The 19,584-nt window shown below is 37.5% G+C and overlaps 1 protein-coding gene across 5 annotated transcripts in view; it reads left to right on the top strand.

The window, feature by feature from the left end:
- The window catches only part of LOC135104451 (high affinity cGMP-specific 3',5'-cyclic phosphodiesterase 9A-like), a 209,027-nt gene extending 190,262 nt beyond the window's left edge, over positions 1-18,765 (top strand). For 4 of the 5 annotated variants that reach the window (XM_064011901.1, XM_064011902.1, XM_064011900.1 and 1 more), the window contains 10 exons: positions 3,339-3,466; positions 3,704-3,836; positions 4,655-4,756; positions 9,227-9,362; positions 9,861-9,983; positions 10,379-10,491; positions 10,879-11,029; positions 11,204-11,293; positions 16,123-16,284; positions 17,176-18,765. In XM_064011901.1, coding sequence (XP_063867971.1) covers positions 3,339-3,466; positions 3,704-3,836; positions 4,655-4,756; positions 9,227-9,362; positions 9,861-9,983; positions 10,379-10,491; positions 10,879-11,029; positions 11,204-11,293; positions 16,123-16,284; positions 17,176-18,510 — 2,473 coding nt within the window. In that variant the 3' untranslated portion in view covers positions 18,511-18,765. Of the gene's footprint in view, positions 1-1,332; positions 1,714-3,338; positions 3,467-3,703; positions 3,837-4,654; positions 4,757-9,226; positions 9,363-9,860; positions 9,984-10,378; positions 10,492-10,878; positions 11,030-11,203; positions 11,294-16,122; positions 16,285-17,175 lie in introns of those variants that run through there. The other variant, XM_064011903.1, reaches the window with a different exon arrangement.
- The last annotated feature ends 819 nt before the right edge of the window (positions 18,766-19,584 follow it).

Here is a 19,584-nt window from a genome sequence, read left to right as displayed (position 1 = left end):
GAGAGAGAGGAGAGAGAGAGAGAGAGAGAGAGAGAGAGAGAGAGAGAGAGAGAGAGAGAGAGAGAGAGACTGTGTGCAGTAAGCAATTATTCTGTTCGTAATAGTGGTAGTAGTTCAGTTCATTACAATTAAGTAGTAGTAGTAGTAGTAGTAGTAGTAGTAATAAATAATAATAATGATAATAATAATAATAATAATAATAATAATAATAATAATAATAATAATAATAATAACTTGGCACATATCACACTGAAAATCAATACGTTGCAATGTCAGTATGTATAGAGCTATTCCCACACTTACAGGAACTGCGTATACTGAACGCACAAGTTTAAAAATTGCTGTCAGAAACTAGGATGATAATTAAATGAGCTCTTACAACTTGTTCTGAGAGGGAGGTGATATGCGAGAGGAGCGAAGCAGAGCAAGGAAAGGTAGGCTACATGGACGGAGACAGAAAACTAGCAGTGCATTTCTTGACCCCTTTCATCCTGATAACAGTTTGGATAATTCTTGATGTGTCGTTTGCCTCCCCTCCTCCCATTGTTGTATGGAGGATGACAGAAAACTAGCGATTTGTTTCTTGATTATTTTTTAGCTTAATAACAGTTCGGATCATTCTTAGTAACAAATGTCGTTTCCCTTTCCTGCTTCCAGTGTTCAAGTTTCATGATGCGAGTCTGGGTATGTTCGAGTCCCGCTTTTAGGCGGGTCAGTGCCGCTTTTTCAACGTCTATCTCGCTTCTTTTGTTTGTCCCGCATTTTCGTGATCGTATCACTTCAAATGGAGAACTGACATCTTAAACTTTACTGTTTCACTAACTGTTTGTAAACTTTGCGGTGTACTCGTCCCATACTTTCTAGTCATGATAAAGGTTTCACACGTGTCTCACTGATAATGAATCACCGTCCAATACTGCCTGGCCTGGCGGGCCGATGTAATGTTGGAATGTTAATGTCTGTTACGGCCTTCGCTCAAGGTGTTAGCAGCATGTCACCGTCACTCCCGGAAGGGAAGGGAAGGCATAGATAGTGATAAACAAGGGTTCAGATTTTTATTACGATGTCAAAAATAGAAACCACGTTTAATATGTATTTACATTCATCAGAATGGATATTCATTTCCCAACTCCCATACAAGGAACAGTGATAAACAAGGGTTCAGATTTTTATTACGATGTCAAAAAGAAAAACCACGTTTAATATGCATTTCCACTCATCAGAATGGATATTCTTTTCCCAACTCCCATATATCCAGCTTTTAGCTTTAAAAAAATCTGGTGACAGTTCGGTGGTGCAGATGAATCAAGGCTGTGCTCTCCCTCGTGTCAGTCAGCCTAGAAATCTACATGTAGAATTTTTGGTCACCGTTATTACCTCCTGTCAGTAAACAAACAGCATGACTCAGATTCTGGTACTGATAGCTGCTTCCTGTCTGCTAGGTAACACTCAGTCTCATGTCTTCCCAACTCATTCCTTTAGCATGACTATTTTTTGTTCGTATTTTTGCGTGTCTATACTATCATTAATGTGCAGTGATATTTTCACCAGCATTTTGAAGCGGTGCTAAGAAAAAAAGACGATATTTATCAATCGTAACTTGTAATTTGAAAGTTATTATTGGGTGGGATAAAAATGAAAACAAATCACTTCCCCGACCATCTGGAAATGTAGCCCTGCTGGCCACCTCAGGAACACGGCACGGAAAATGTGGTGAGCAGGAGCCTTACCACCCGAATGGCTACCCATGTGTCCAGAAGCGATGAAAGAAATATTACGATAAGAGGCGTGTTTCATGTAATACTAGTAGTAGTAGTAGTAGTAGTAGTAGTAGTAGTAGTAGTAGTAGTAGCAGCAGCAGAAGTAGTAGTAGTAGTAGTAGTAGTAGTAGTAGTAGTAGTTGTTGTTGTTGTTGTTGTTGTGAAAGTAGTAAGGGTAGTGATGATGATGGTAATGGTAGCCGTAATCTGTAGTCTTGGTAGTGAAAGTCGTAGTGTTGGTTATACAAGTTATACGAGTTTTCTCTGAACATATGGGACAGCATTCATGCAGAAACAGGCTATAATTTAGGGGAAAAATAAAACAGATATGACTATAAGGAGAAACGAAAAATATATGCAGCCACTCATCTCTACCATGGTAACCTTTTTCTTAAAAACTTCCTTCTCCACCACACCTTCCAATAATCAGGCCTCAGCGGGACTCCCAATAGTTTATCCCTGACTGGTCCCCACTAAGCTGCGGCAAGATCAATGACACGCCGCCCTCCCGTTACCGACAGCTCATTCAATGTCCTTCACCTCTACCGCCCAATACTTCCTCTATATCATCCCTCCCTTCCTCTCTGTTGTTTTTCTTTAACTTTTCATATCACACACCTTGATTTGTTCCTTCTAGCGATATAAAGAATATATAAAACAAGGCACAATTCAACATACCGGTAGCCTCCTTTCTCTTCGAACACCAAAGCAATAAATTGGAGAGGAATTAAATATATTCCCTTCAAAAGCAACTCAGTGTTGGAATTCAATGGTGTTTCAAACAATGAAAACATATTTAGTTCGATCCCATATCCTGCACGAAAAGCAATCAAAAAATTGCCAAGAGACATTCAGATTCTGAGTTACTTTATAGTTGCGATACTGGAAAAAAAAAAAAAATAGATAAATAGGTTACGTCTTCAACAGAAGCTTCAGTACTTCATACCAACAATTCTGACTGGCCCAGGCGTGTGATGGCGTGTCAACACAAACATTACACTAGTCACTGGCGACCTGTCTCTTAGGGCTCGCTGAATCGCTGTTGTTTTTGCATTCATGTTTCAGTCAACGCAAATCAAATTTGAAGTTCAGTCATTCAGAAGGCTTTAGTAGTCTGATACTCCTATCTCGTGATGGGAGTGTTAAGCTAATCTCTCTCTCTCTCTCTCTCTCTCTCTCTCTCTCTCTCTCTCTCTCTCTCTCTCTTACGAGTGCATGTGAGAACGTGTAGTTATGGCAATTCTTCACGGCCTTGAGAATCACGTGTCTTATCTTCCCTGTGAAAACTTAGAGCTCACGGAGTGATCTATAAGCAAGGCTGAGACCTTTCACACACTACACATCTTAGTTGGACAAAATTGTTCGCGCCATGCTCTAAAGATTTTTTCTTTCTTTTTATGATGAATGAAGTGTTAGAGAGAGAGAGAATGTGTGTGTATAATACTTGCATAGGTGTACATACTCATGTATGTGAGAAACAAGGAGAGAAGTTGGGAGCAATGGGAAATAGTAACTAAGTAGAAGCAATAAATGAGAGTACGTATACATGTAAGTAAGAGAGGCATCATACTTCTACAGGCTGTGCGAGGTCGAGCGAAGCGTGGCCGCCCTCCGAGCAGACCTGCCTCCCGTGGTTGAGGAACTGAGGTGTGCGGTGGAGACCTTCAGGATGAGGCTGGAAACTACTGAGCATCTATCCTGGCTGGGTGAGTAACGCTAGCTGATTTTAGTGGTGCCACCTCTCTCTCTTTCTCTCTCTCTCTCTCTCTCTCTCTCTCTCTCTCTCTCTCTGTGGTTTATTTTAGTAGTTTTGTCTCATGTTTCCACTTCTTAATAATGTTGATAACCTTCATGCAGGCATCATTCTCTTAACTTCTCTCTGTCAGCCCTCCTTTGGCTACTCTAACATTGCACGTGAAAACAACTACCATTACCTCCTGCAGGGTTCTACAAGAAGGGGATTGGAGAGCCTCTCGGGAATCTTGGGAGTCCTCACCCTTACTGGAAGAATGTGGAGTACCGAAGGAAAGGCGAGGACGAGGTGGCAACAGTGTGCAGTAAATTTAGAGAAATATGGTGAGAATATTATTAGGTCTTTAATATAATGGTATAGAGGTTCTTAAGTGGTATACAGGTCTTTAAGTAGCACACAGGTTTTTAAGCGATATAGAGGTCTTTAAGTGGTACAATGGTCTTTAAGTGTTATAGGGGATATAACAATGGTGATGTAAATAAAATTCTCAGGATCAGTAAGGAGGAGAGAATAAGAAATAATGTGTACAAGCTTGAAAAGACTTAGAAAATAGATAGGAGGAAACTGGTTCTTAAAGTGGTAGTTAAATGATATGGACTCAGTAATCAGTTTGTGAGTGTTGAGTCATTAGGGAGTTTTAAAGGATGATCAGGCAAATTTATGGATGAGGATGATAGGTGGAAATTGATAATGTTTCATACAGCAACTGCTACATGTAGACCTGGTGGATTCTTGCTGCTTCCCTTATTTTCTTTTGTCCTTATGTTCTAATGTTCATACAGTTCCACCCATCCTCAGAAAGCATCTCTCGTGTATTCACCGTATGGACATTAGGGTTGTATGCTTAAATGACCTGTTCTGTCATTGAAAGATTTCCAAGAGCCACAGCGATGATTAGTTAGATTTTCATGGGTATTTTTCCATATATATGTTGCAGAATCATTGTTGAACCTTGAATGAAATTATGAAGATGACTTTAAAAACTAAATAACTTCACTAAAACATGGTAAAAGTAGTTCCAGTAAGATATTGAAACATTCCAGAGCATGGACCATATATGGAAATCTGTACACGATTTTTTTCTGTAGACCAGATCTATTCTTCATATTCAAGTTTCAGATCACCTTTCTTGTTCCCTCAGTGATGGTGTGGTAGGCAAGGACACGCAGGAGCTCCTGAGACTGCCCTCATTCAACAACTGGGCATGGGAGGACTGGGAAATTCTCTTGCTCCTACAGCACATGTGCGTATCTGCCACCCCTGCCTCAAGTGCTAAGGGCTGAATCCCTACATGTTTGCTATTGATAATGTTCCTCTTTGCTTAATAGCTCTGTTGGTAGATGGTAGTGCATGTATGTTTTGTCCTGTGTGTGTGTGTGTGTGTGTGTGTGTGTGTGTGTGTGTGTGTGTGTGTGTGTGTGTGTGTGTGTGTGTGTGTTGGTGTGTGTCGGTGTGTGTATTTACCTAGTTGTATTGTACAAGCCACAAGCCAAAGCTCATGTTGTCTTATCTCCATAGCCATAGTTATCCAGTTTTCTTTAAACATGTGTACACCGTTTACCACAACCACCTCTTCCTTCAAATCATTCCAGATTTCAATAGTTCGATATGGGAAACTGTATTTCTTGATATCACTCAAACATCCACTCTTCTTTATTTTCTTCCCATGCCCCTTCATCCATCTCTCTCTCTCCTCCATTTGTGGTACCAAGTCATTTCTGTCCATTCTTTCTATATTGTTTACTAATTTGTACATCGTTATCAGGTTCCCTCTTTCTCTTCTCTGTTGTAGTAGTGGTATCCCATCTCTTCAAGTCTTTCTTCATAGCTTAAGTCTTTCAATTCTGGTACCATCTTTGTCACTTTCTTCTATATTCTTTCCAGTTTCCATATACCTTTTTTTTCTGTATGGAGCCCAAACTACTGTTGCATATTCCAATTTAGGTTACATCATACTTGTTATAATTTTCTTAATTTCTTTATCAAAATAGCTAAATGCCACCCTAATCTTTGTTAACAAGCTGTATGTAGAGCCAAATATTCTGTTTATTTGCCTTTCAGATGATAGTGTGTCCTGGATCATTACTCCTAAATCTTTTTCTTCATTACTTTTTGTTATTATTTCTCCTCCCATTTTGTAATTTCATGAAGGTCTCTTTACTTTTCCTGTTTCCAACATGTGGCATTTTCTGGCATTAAATTCTAGTTTCCATCTTTGGCTCCATGCATGTATCTTGTCAATATCCTCTTGTAACTTCTTGCAGTAATTTTCATCCTATATTATTTTCATTACTTTTGCATCATCAGCAAAAAGGTTTATATAACTATTTAGATCCTCTGTCATATCATTTACATATATTTGAAACATAATAGGTGCCAACACAGATCCTTGTGGTACCCCACTTGTCACTTCGTGACAACTTGAATTAGTGTCTGATTACTGTTCTCACTTCTCTCCCTTGTAAATAATCATCCATCTATCTCAGTGTTGCTTCCTTTAATCCACCTTCATTCTCTAACTTCCACATAAAACTTTTGTGAGGAATTTTATCAAATGCTTTTTTGAGATCCAGGTATACCACATCAACCCATATGTCCATCTCTTGCACTCCATCTATTACTCTCATATAAAAGATTTGTGACACAGGATCTCCCTTTCCTGAATCCAAATTGCTTTTCTGTGATTATCTTTTCATCTTTTAAATACTGCACCCATCTATCTTCAATTACTATTTCACAAAGCTTGCTTACAATAATTGTTAATGGCACTGGTCTGTAATTTAATGGTTCCCTTTTTATTTCTCCCTTTGTATATTGAGATTATGTTAGTTCTTTTCCATTCCCTTGGTACTTTTCCTTCTTTCAATGAGCTGTTGATTATATCCCTTATGGGTTCCTTCATTTGTTCTCTGCATTCTTTTAATATCCATCCATTTACTTGATCTGCTCCCATAGCTTTTCTAACATCCAGCTCTTCCAGCAGTTTCTTGATTTCTTGTCTCTTTACTCATATCTCCTGTATTCCCTCATTCTGTGATGCCACTTTCAGTGCCACAAAATTTGGTTTCCTTTGTAAACAGAGTGAAAACTCTCATTCATTAGTTCACTCATCTCAGTAGTTTCATAAATTCTTCATTCTCTTCTTAACTTGTTTATGTCATCTGTATGTTTCATTTTTCCATTTATGTATCTGTAGAAGAGTTTGGGCTCTTCTTTGCATTTTCTTACTATGTCACTTTCAAAATTTCTTTCTTCTTCTCTTCATAATATACCATATTCATTCCTTGCCTGTCTGTATTCTTCTCTAGTATTTCTGTTCAGTTTTTTCACCATTTTCCTTCATGCCCTGTCCTTTTTCTTTTTCTGCTTCTATAACCCTTGCATTATACCTTTCATGCTTCCCAGTTTTTCACTTTATAACTTGGAACAAACTGTTGCACCCCTCTCCCTACTTGCTCAAAAATATCTCATACTTTTCTTGTATTACTTAACCTTCAAAAAGCTCCTTCCAATTAATTTTTCCATAAAATTTATTAAGCTCTGCAAAGTTTGCCTTAGCATAGTTCTGTCTCCCATTTCTGAATTGTTCTTTCCAGTGCAACACTGTTTCCTTCTGTAGTACTATTTCTATTGTCACATGATCACTTCTTCCCATTGGACTTAGACAATGTATACTTGGCCTAATTTCTGGGGTTTTCATAAACACTAAGCCCGACTGTGATGGTTCTTCTCTGCATCTTGTAGGTTCATTCACCCACTATCTCATTGTATTCACCATCATGGTATGCATAAGTTCTTTGCTCCATGACCTGACATTTTCTTTCACTTTCATCTCCTCCCAGTTAATTCCTTTAGAGTTTAAGTTGCCTACTAAGAGGACTTTGTTACTTTTCTTATCATTTCCTCTATGCTATTTTTTGTTCCTAGTTGCATAATTTTATATCTGTTGGTCTCCCATGCATTAGTTTTTGGTGGTATATATATCGCAATAACTTTCCTTTTTTTTTTTACTTCCTTTGATCTTAGTCACAACACTCACTCATCACCATATTCCGCTTCCTCAACAACAATATCATCTTTTACCAATATCATCACTCCTCCTCCTCCCTTTCCTTTTCTGTCTCTCCTCCATGTGCTCTATCCTTCCTTTGCAAATCTCAACTTAATTTCCTCTTTTATTTTGGTTTCTGTTAAACATACCACATGGACAAAAAAGGTGGAGGGCAGCACCCTAAAAGAATGGGGGTCCTTTGAAGGTTTTACTGGTGAAGAAGGAGAACTAAATTATAGACTGCAGTGTAGAAAAATTTTGTATATGGAAGAAGTGAGGGACAAGTTATCCGGTGCAGTTCTGTTTAACATTTCATTTAATTCCATTTTCGTTGACATTAGTCAATTTACATTAGTATAACATACCTTACTTACTGTTTGATGTACCATTTCTTTATTCTCATATCTATTACTTTTTTTAAAAACTTCTTCTCCTCCTCCGTTCATTGTCTGTTTTTTTGTTTAGCCTCATTTACTAGCCCCTTTTGCTTCAACCTTTCAGTCTCATCTGTATCCCTGTTTATCCTTACATTCCTATATTCTTCATCTCCAGACAATCTCCAAGACCTGTTAATTATTTCTGCTTGTACCTGTGTTGCAAACCTTATTCTTATGGGTCTCATTTTTTCTTCTTCATATTTCCCAATTCTATGGAACTCTCACTTGCTTTACTACCTGGCTGTCTTCATCCATCACTTTCTTTAGTAACTTATTCAACAGGTCCTTTTCTTTTTCCTCTCTTTGAATTCTGTTTATTATTTTCTCTTCCTTTAAACCAAATGTAATTACTTGTTTACATTTTCTGCAGTGTCTTCCACTAACTTTTTCTCTTCTTTAATAACATTTACCACTTTCTGTCTGAGGTTTTGTTTCTCATTTTATTGTTGTTCTATTATTTTCTTTAGTGATTCTTCTTCAAATTTATGCTCATTTTACCACTTGTTTCGCTTCATTTTCACATCTTTTACACTTGCCTTCATTTCCTCATTTCCTCTCTGATCAGTTCCTACTTTTTCCTTTATTTGCTTCTATAAACAGTCATTTTCCACCTTTGACTTTTCATTTTTATCTTTGATCTCCATCAACTTTGCTGTAATAGTCACCAACTCCTCATCTGTCTCCTTCTGGTGTGCCTCCAGTGTCTTTATTCTCTCTAATAACTTGTCCATCACTTCTTCCATATACAAAATTTTTCTACACTGCAGTCTATAATTTAGTTCTTCTTCACCAATAAAACCTTCAAAGGACCCCCATTCTTTTAGGGTGCTGCCCTCCACCTTTTTTGTCCAGTGTAAACAAACCAACCAAACTTTCCTAGAGATAGGATAACTCTACTCACATATTGTTTCTCTCCTCCCTATTTAATACCTAGGTATTCCTGTGTCTTCATAATGTATCTTGTTCCACCGTGAGCAATTTGTGTTTTCTTTCCTTCTATATGCAAAGCACTAGGAAACACATCCTGTCAGCTCCGCTGCCGCTGCATGTGTGGTGTGTGTGTGTGTGTGTGTGTGTGTGTGTGTGTGTGTGTGTGTGTGTGTGTGTGTGTGTGTGTGTGTGTGTGTGTGTGTGTGTGTGTGTGTTTCCCAGTCATTAATTTGGCCAGTTAGTCAGTCAGTCAGTTTCATTTCTCCTGTAGATCAGCCAACATTCTCCCCCTCAGGTACAATGATCTTGGACTCCTGTCAAAGTTCGGGATTGAGACTGAAGTGTTCCGAAGGTTCCTGTGCAGGGTATATCACTGCTATAACCAAGTGCCCTTCCACAACTTCATGCACGCTTTCTGTGTGACGCAGATGGTAAGGCACTGCTATATCTGCAACACCTCTATAAGAATGTTTGGCTGCTGTAGATGGGGCTCCTCTCCCACCATATCATGCTGTGGAAAATAGTAGTTTAGTGTCATAACTGATATTAGAGCCTCCATCATATTCTTCAGTGGCAGGCACTCACCTGTTCATTAATTCTTTCCTCTTTGTGATGGTATAGTTCATGTTTTTCACAAACTTTCCATCTCAAAAATCTAAATTCATAAAGAGTAATAAACTGTACACTATTCATAGGCATTCACTCACCCAAATATGGATTTTTCCCTCCGTGATGTATAATGATATACGTGATAAATTATGTATAATTCACCTGATGTCCAAATTTTTCACCTCAAAGGTCTAAATTCTTAAAGAGTAATAAAAGTTTAGTAAAATCACTTTGCTGCAAACTAAAAGTGATAGGTATACATTATTAGTATGCTGGTGCTGGTGCCACTGTACTAAGCCAGGTGCTCCCCTTGCTGCCAGATGTACGGGATGATCTGCAAGTGTGACCTTCAGAGACGACTGGGTGACCTTGATGCTCTCATTTTACTTACCTCTTGCGTCTGTCATGACCTTGATCATCCGGGCTTCAACAATATTTATCAGGTGAGGGAATAAAGTTACCTGTGAAAAGAGCAAGCTGATCACCAAACCAGAGTGAGAATGTGTGTATTTATTGAAGTGTACACATCAATTTTGTGCAAGTGCTAGATCCTTTCAATACTAATGGCTTTCTTATAGGAGCTTACTCTACTGAATGAATGGAGTGCCTAATATTTTTTCTTTATGCCTACAACTCTTAAGTCACTTCATTTATAGTCTGACATTCCCTTATCTTCTACCATGTCCCTACTGCTGTGTAAGACTAGAAGATAAAGACTATTATACTTATTTCACACAGGATATTGGTGCTGTGCTGATATCAGATGTACTGCTACAGCAGTGCAGCACAGTCCTCCTCATGATATGATTCCTACACCTTACCTCTCAACCTCCCACAGATCAACGCCAGGACTGAACTTGCCCTGCGCTACAATGACATCTCACCACTGGAGAATCATCACTGCTCTGTGGCCTTCAGTGTCCTGGAACGGAATGAGTGCAATATATTTAAGTAAGAATTTCACGACTCTCTATTTCCATGAAGCAAAACTTGCATGATTAAAATGGAGTTTCATCAGAATGGTTTAAGATTTCATGTTGTCAAGAATGGTCAGAAATGTTTAAGATCTATATATTGTAGATGTTACCATATTATTTGGAATTAAAACAATTTTAAGCAGCTGTTATGCAGGTTAAAAAAAATTTTGGATATAACACAGTATTCTTAAAATGAAATGCTTGGGAAAAATGTTGATCCATATGATCTTCCTATCATACTGTGTTCACAACTTGTTTAAATTTTTCTTGTAGATATGCAATATATTTTATTTAGTCAGAGATGATGGTGTAAAAATTATGCTGAATTTAAATGGTTCACAACACTTCACCCACCTCTCAGGAATCTGACAGCAGAGGACTACAAGAAGGTGCGGGAAGGCATCATCCGCTGCATCCTGGCCACAGACATGGCACGGCACAATGAAATCCTCTCAGACTTTAGGGACATCATACCAGAATTTGCTTTTGATAACCGAGCACATGTTAATGTGGTATGTGACACTACACTTGCAAAGATAACACTGGGATATGGAATGCCTTTGTGATTTATGTGTTTTATGATGATCACTTAGACAGAATTAGAAGAAATTAAAGATTAACTGATTGGAAACTTAGGGATGGTAAGACAGAAAACTAGCTCTTTCATAATACTTTCCCTCCATCAGCTGTCCATGGTGCTGATCAAGGTGGCTGACATCAGCAATGAGGCACGCCCGCTGGACATTGCTGAGCCCTGGCTGGAGTGTCTCATGCAGGTCAGCAGTCCCAGATTTGGACAGTGAAGAATTTACTTAGTGCATGCATATATTAAGTCATCCTCTGCCAAAACTAAGGCAGCATTTTTATACACATTACAGATTGTTGGATGTGTGTGTATGTGTGTGTGTGTGTGTGTGTGTGTGTGTGTGTGTGTGTGTGTCCTTGTATTTACCTAGTAGTGATATACAGGAAAGGAGTTATGTCTGTTCTGTCCCACTTTTATGTCAACTACTGTTGTCCAATCTGGTCTTAAATTCATGAATTGTCCTTGCACCAATCACTTTTTTTTCCATTCCATTCCAGGCTTTTACCATTCTATGTAAAACTGTTCTTGATATCTGTTCTACACATATCCCATTTGATTTTCTTCCCATGTCCTCTTGTGCCTTTGGTGTTCTGTCTCACTAGATCTTCTCTGTCCAGCATCTCCATTCTCTTCATTGCTTCATATAGCATAATTAAGTCCTCTCTTTGTCTTCTTTCTTCCAATGATTGGAGGCACATTGTTGATCATCTTTTGTCATAGGTCAGATTTCTCAGGCTTGGAGTCATCTTTGTATTCTCTCTCATTTTCTTATTTCTTCATACTTGGCAACCACACCACCATCGGATATTCTAATCTCGAATGAATCATTGTCATGACCAATTTCTTGACCATCCCTTATCCAGGTACATAAATACCACTCATTTTTCTTTGCAAATTGTATGTTCCTCCTGTATTTTTTATATGTTTCTCTGAGGACAATTTCTCTGCTATTATTACTACTAAACTCTTTCTCATTCTTTTTACAGTTTTGTAGTTTATTGTATGTGTGTGTATGTGCTCTGTGTGTGTGTGTGTGTGTGTGTGTGTGTGTGTGTGTGTGTGTGTGTGTGTGTGTGTGTGTGTGTGTGTGTGTGTGTGTGTGTGTGTATTTACCTAGTTGCATTTACCTAGTTGTAATTTATAGGGCATGAGGTATGCTTGTGTGGCACCGTCTCCATATCTTCACTTATCTAGTTTTTTCCCTAAAGTTGTGCACACTTGTTGTCAATACTACATCCTCACTTAGCTTGTTCCAAACTTCTATATTTCACTGTGGAAAACTATGTTTCTTTATGTTATTCAAGCATCTTTCTTTTTCTCATCTTTTTGCTGTGGCCTCATGTGTATCTGGTGTTTTCTACTTCTCTTAGTAGTAGTTTCTCATTATCAATTTCTTCCACTCTATTCTGCAGTTAATAAATCAGTATTAAGTCTTCCCTTTCTCTTCTTTGCTCCAATGTTGGCAGGTTCATTTTCTTTATCTTTCTCATCATATCTTTATCCATGTAGTGGAATGCTGTTCAGTATTTCTCACTATTTTATATGTATCTCTGAATATCTCCTACGTATTTCTCCAACTTGACTATTCTGTATTATCACTCCCAGATCTTTCTCTCCTTGTACTTTTATTATTTCTTCATTTCCCATTTTTTATATCCATTTTGGTCTCTTTTCACTTTTTTTCTCTATTTCTATTACATGACATTTTTTCACATTAAATTCCGTCTCCCATTTCTTACTCCAGTCTCAGATTTTATTCAAGTCCTCTTGTAAAATTTTAGTCTTTGTTGTTTCTTATAAATCTTTGTAATTTTGCATCATCTGCAAACAAACTCATGTAACTCTTTGCTCCTTCAGGCATATCATTTATGTAGATCAGGAAAGGTATTGGTGCCAGCACTGATCTTTGTGGTACTCCACTATCTACTTTTCTCCATTTTTATTTTACATCTTTTGCTACTGTTCTCATTTCTTTTCCTTTTAAGTAACTTTCCATCCAGTTTTTTATTTTTTTTCGTTTAATCCTCCTATATTTTCTAGCTTCCATAGTAGCCTGTTTGTCAAAAGCTTTTTTATATCTAACTATACACAGTCTACCCATCCATCACTCTCCTGTGTTATATCAGTCACTCGAATAGAAGCTCATCAAATTTGCTATGCATGATCACTTTTGTCTAAAGCCATACTCTTTTTTTCTGTTATTATATCATGTTTTTTCTAGAAATTTTGTCCACTGCTCCTTTATCACTTTTCACAGATTTTACATATTATGCTGGTCAGTGATACTGGTCTATAGTTTAGTGATTCTTCTTTCTTTCCATTTTTATAAACTGACACTGCTTTTTTCCATTCCATAGGCACTCTTCCAGTTGATATTGAGCACTTTATTATGTCATATACTGGTTCAATTAATTGTTTTATGCTCTTTTAAAATGAAACCTGATACTCCATTTGATCCTGTTCCTTTTCTTTCTTCCAATTCTTCCATCATTTTATAAACTTCTTTGATTACTGTAATTTTCCACATTTTTTTTTCTTCTCATCTTATGGTTCTTTAAATTCTGATTCTTTTGTGAACACTTGTTGAAACTTTTGTTTTACCAATTCACTCATGTCTATTGGGTCGTCATATGTTTCATTACTATCCTTCAACCTTTCTAATTTAATTTTTCCTTTTATGAATTTGTAGAACAGTTTTGGTTCATCCTTGCACTTTTTATCTATATCCTTTTCATATCCTTTCTCTTCCTCTCTCCATATTTCCTTATTAATTTCTTACTATCTTAAAGTCTTCTCTATTTTTTTGGTTTTGATTTCTTTTTTATTCTTATCCATGCTTTGTCTCTTTTTTTCCTTTGTACTTGCACATCTTGCACTGAACCACACCTGTTTTCCTTTTTTCTTTAGGTTTGTTTAGTGGGACATATTTATCCACTCCTGTCTCATATAGTTTCATAAAAATGTCATACTTATCTTGCACATCATTTGCTCTTTTCAGCTTTTCCCAGCTCACTTCTTCATAAAGTTTTTTAAGATCATCTATACTCACTTTCCCATGTTTTCTTCTATTTTCTTTGTATGATTCATCCTCTTCACTGACATCATTATCAGTCTCTGTATTTATCATTACATGGTAATTTTTTCCCATGGAGCACACGAATCTTAATTCTTTAATTAGGCTGATTCCTTTTGTTAATATCAGGTCTAGCCTTGTTGGTTCATCATCTCCCCTATATCTTGTATTTTCAATCCCTCATTGCATCATTGTGTTTTCCATAGTCAGCTTCAGAAATCTTTTCCCCATGCAATCTTATTTACTCTTGCCTCGAACATTTCCCAATTTACTTCTTTGCAATTGAAGTCACCACCCAATAATACTCTTTTACTACTTTTGATTAATTTACTCAAACACTGAATGGTATCTTCTGCTATTTTCTCATATTCTTCCTTGCTCCAAGAATTTGTTTTGGGCGATACATAAGTTGTTATTATCATCAGTATTTCTCCATTATTATCCTCCAGGTTAACACTCACTATTTCTGCTTTTCCTTCCCCATATTTCACTATTTTGTCTTCACCTCTTTTCTTGTCATTATCATTACACATCACCCTCCTTTACCAGTCCTGTCTCTTCTCCATATTTTGTAGTTATTGTTAATGACTCTAGTTTTCTTCTTTTAGTTTTGTTTCCATTAAACATACCACCTTGAGATTTTCCTTTTAAATAGTCCTGTAATTACAGTTTTCTGTGTATCAGTCTGTCTATGTTTGTATACATCACATTCAGTCCTTCATTTTTACTATTTTTTTTAATATTTTATTTTCATTTATTTCTTTTCCTTTATTTACCACTTTGTCTCCCAAAACTCTCCAAAAAAATTTTGTTTTCTGTTCTTGATTCATTTTTTCACTTTAGCCTCTTCATACATTCCTTTCAATTTTTTTCTGTTTTCTTCATTTCTGTTCTTACTAATGTACATATCTTTCCAGTCTTCTGCTTCTCTTAGTTTGGATGTTCTTTCTAGTATCCCTTCTGGTGCTTGTTGTGATTTTAGTCTTATTTTCATAGGTCTTGTTTTGCCTTCCAGATAAGGTCCCAGTCTAATAACTTCTTCCACTTCTTCCTCAAACTTAGTGTCATCTTCATTGTTTAGTTTCTTCAGCAAGTCCTTCACTGTTTTTGTTTCTTCTTTATCTCTTTTCAATTTGCATGTTATATTTTTCTCCCTTATTCCATAAACTATTTAGCTAGTTGTATTGTACAGGGCATGAGCCAAAGCTCACTTTGTCCTGTCTCTCCTGTCTCCATAAGCATATTTATCCAGTTTCTCTTTAAACATGTGTATATTGTTTGCCACAACCACCTCTTCCTTCAAATCATTCCAGATTTCAATAATTCTATATGGGAATCTGTATTTCTTGATGGCCCTCGAACATCCACTCTTCTTCATTTCCTTCCCATGACCCCTCATCCATCTCTCTCTTGCTTCTCCATCTGTGGTACTAAGTAATTTATGTCTATTCTTTCTATATTGTTTACTAATTTTTATATTATTATCCCTCTTTCTCTTCTTCTTCTTCTCTCTTGTAGTGTTGGTAATCCCATTTCTTCAAGTCTTTCTTCATAGCTTAAGTCTTTTAATTCTGATACCATCTTTGTCATTATCATCTGTATTCTTTCCAGTTTCCATATATTTTTTTACTGCTGCATATTCCAGTTTAGGTTGTATCATGCTTGTTACAATTTTCTTTATCATTTCTTTATCTAAATAGTTAAATGCCACCTTAATGTTTTTTTACAAGCTGTATGTAGAGCAGAATATTCTGTTAATGTGCCTTTCAGGTGATAGTGTGTCCTGGATCATTACTCCCAAATCTTTTTCTTCATTACTTTTTATTATTATTTCTTGTCCCATTTTGTAATTCCATGAGCATCTCTTGTGTGTGTGTATGTGTTTTACATGTGTGTTTGTGTGTGTGTGAGCATGTTTATTTTCACACCAAAACTTTTTCTTTAAGGAATTCTTCAATCAAAGTGATCTGGAGAAGCTTGAAGGTCTGCCAGTGTCTCCATTCATGGACCGGGAGAAGGTGACCAAGCCTTCCTCACAGTGCTCCTTCATTGGCTTTGTCCTGCTGCCTCTCTTTGAAGCTCTAGGGAAGGTCCTCCCAGAGTTAGATGTGAGAAACCTATCTTCATTATTTGTACAAGTAGTGTGGGAAATTAAACTGCCCATAAAGTATATAAATTTACTGAAACATTTATTGATACACATTTTATGAACACATTTCCATATTTGTCTGGCTTTTGTAGTTATTACTTAACACACTTTATTGTGTGTGTGTGTGTGTGTGTGTGTGTGTGTGTGTGTGTGTGTGTGTGTGTGTGTGTGTGTGTGTGTGTATGTGTGTGTGTGTGTGTGTGTGTGTGTGTGTGCGCGCGTGCGTGTGTGCATGTGTGCGTGCGTGTGTATTCACCTAGTTGTAATTTACAGGGCCTGAGCTATGCTTATGTGGTCCCGTCTCCATATTTATACTTGTTTAGTTTTTCCTTAAAGTTGTGCACACTCATTGCCGATACTGCATCCTCACTTAGCTTGTTCCAAACTTCTATATTTCTCTCTAGGAAACTATGTTTCTTTATGTTATTTAAGCATCTTCCTTTTTCTTAATTCTTTGCTGTGGCCTTGTGTTTATCTGGTATTTTCTACTTCTCTTAGCAGTAGTTTCTCATTATCAATTTCTTCCACTCTATTCCACATTTTATCAATTAGTATTAAGTCTCCTTTTTTCTCTTCTTTGTTCCAATGTTGGCAGGTTAATTTTCTTTAACCTGTCCATATGTTAATTTTTCCAGTTCTGGAACTACCTTTGGTGCCATCCTTTATATCCTTTCTAGTTTTTTGACATGTTTCTTCTTGTGGGGAGACCACACTGATTCAGCATATTCCAGCTTTGGTCTAATCTTAGTGATAATTAGTGTGCGTGTGTGTGTGTGTGTGTGTGTAATACTAAAGCCTAAAAATGCACTATTATATTTTCTAGGAACTGATCATCATTCATATTTTCTAGGAACTGATCATCCAGCCAGTGAGGTTTGCATTGGATCACTACAGAAAATTAAATGAAGCTGCAAAAAAGGCTTCAGAAGAGCAAGAAAACATCCTGGAACCAGCAATTGAAGAGGAGGAACTGGAGGTGGAGAAACCCAATACTAATAGTCACCTCACTCACCTGTCTCGGGAAAACTCTAAGAGGGTTGTGCAGAAAACGGAAAGCTCCTTCAGCATCGGGAGCAGGGCATCATCACGGATGTCCATGTACCGTTCCAGCACCTGTGATTATGGGGATGGGACAGAAATGGACACAGAGACAGAAGTGGATGTGAGTGAAAGGACATCAAGATTTAAAATTGCCACAGACATTCATATCTCCCCATCCCGGAGGAACAGCTCAGAGCGACGCAGCAGTGTTGGCGGGCGCTCCAGCTGTGAGCGAACTGTGTCACCGAGAGCCCTTGAGGATCGGCTCCTCCCACATGCTGAGGCCAAGAATGAACCTGAAGATGATGAGGTGCATCCTAAGAAAAGTGAAAAGGAGTCTTTGTTTGCTCGGTTTAGAATTTTCTCAGAACGTCTCTCATCCAGTGACAAGGACAGGACCTCCAATGGGTCAACCTTGGTGGGCAGTCGAAGCACGAGGTATAAACAGGGTGGCCTGCAGAGTGTTCTGAAACGTAGTAGGAGTAAATCAGAGCCCACAAAGAGTAGACATCACCGAACATTTCATATATCACGGCCAAGAATTAGCTTTGGTACAAATCCCCAGAAATCGCAGTGTGATGAAAATATGTTCAATAATCATGAAAAAGAGAAAGCACGAGACAAATGCAAGGAATCTTCTTCTGAGGGTCTTATCTCTGCATTAGAAATAAAAACTTCTACCTCCTTTGAACTTATTGAACAAAAAAAGCCTTGTGTGTCATCTAGTGCTCAACCTTCACCAACACTCTCAGAAAAGTGTGTATTAGTTACAAACTCTATCTTGAAGCACAAAGGTTTTAGTTTATCTCTTGATGTCTTGCCAAGAAAGAATGGTCGACTGAGGAGATCAGCAGCAACTGAAACCCACACAGCAGAAAATACTCCAGGTGGCTCTGAGGACAACCTTTTAGAAGAGACCAAGAAGCAGCAGGCGGATGGAGCTGTCAGACTTATCCGACATCAACCAATGCTTAGTCATACTAAAGGAGTTCAGTCAACTGATGGACTAAAAGGCTTGAAAAAAAAGCCAGAGTCCACTAAGGCTTTGCTTTTCAAGTCCTTATCCTTCAGAAAGAAATCTCCCACCAAAGATGATGAAATGAGGCCAGGTGATTCCTGTGGTCCCAGTGAAGAAAGGTTATGACAGGCAGGAACCTGTTTCTGTTTTTAAGGATTATTTAATGGTTAGATGGAACCACTGGGAAGTTGAGGGATGCTGCAGGTCACAATGTATGAAGGTAGAGAGTCTTCCACAGTGGATCAGTCTTCACTCCAATTGCAATTATTTTTGAGATGCTTAGAAAGTTAAGTAAAACTTATAGGAAGCATCCTTACATCAAAAGACATATAGTCAGCAAATTGCACTATGAACTGACATGTGTAGTATTTGTTGCAAAAAGAATCTACTGACCTTCAGGAAAATTTTAGATGTTTAAGGTGACAGTGAGGAGTAAGTTCCATGATGGGTGGGCACTCCTGTAGCTTCAGGTACTTTCTGCTGCCTCTGCCATGACACCCTCATCAACCCTCACTTTGTCTTACCACTCCCTGGTTGGCACTCACTGACCAGGTGGAGAGTAGTTGAAAAAGAGTACCTTAATTGCTGAGGGTTGTAATATTCATATACCTAGATAATACATAAACATATAAAAGGTGTATTTTCATAGTATTTTACAAAAATTTAAAGATTTTATTACAAGGGATGAATGACCATGTTATAAAGCATATTCTGATATGTTTATCTTGTGACTCCAACTATAAAATAGTAAATACTTAGATTAGGGTAAAGTATTTATTTGCATAGAAAGATGTACAGCTATAAATTTAGCTTCTTCATGCTCAAACCAAATTTCTAGTGCCAATTATATGAGGGAATTTCACAAAGTTTTATCTGCAGTGTCTTTAATAGTTTTATATCTAATGAAAGGCATTCCCTAAGTAAAACTATATATATATATATATATATATATATATATATATATATATATATATATATATATATATATATATATATATATATATATATATATATATAAACACACACACACACACACACACACACACACACACACACACACACACACACACACACACACATTTCTCACATATCATCTTGCCTCAAACCAAGTTATCTGTACACCTCAAGACATCCAGGAGTGTCTCCCTGTGTGCTGGGCACCTCAAGGGGCATTCTCGTGGCCATGCTAGCAATGTGCCA

Source organism: Scylla paramamosain, chromosome 10 (assembly GCF_035594125.1).
Source record: "Scylla paramamosain isolate STU-SP2022 chromosome 10, ASM3559412v1, whole genome shotgun sequence".
NCBI classification, from domain to species: domain Eukaryota; kingdom Metazoa; phylum Arthropoda; class Malacostraca; order Decapoda; family Portunidae; genus Scylla; species Scylla paramamosain.
The sequence above is the reverse complement of the archived record's forward strand: the minus strand, read 5'-3'. Positions and strand labels throughout refer to the sequence as shown.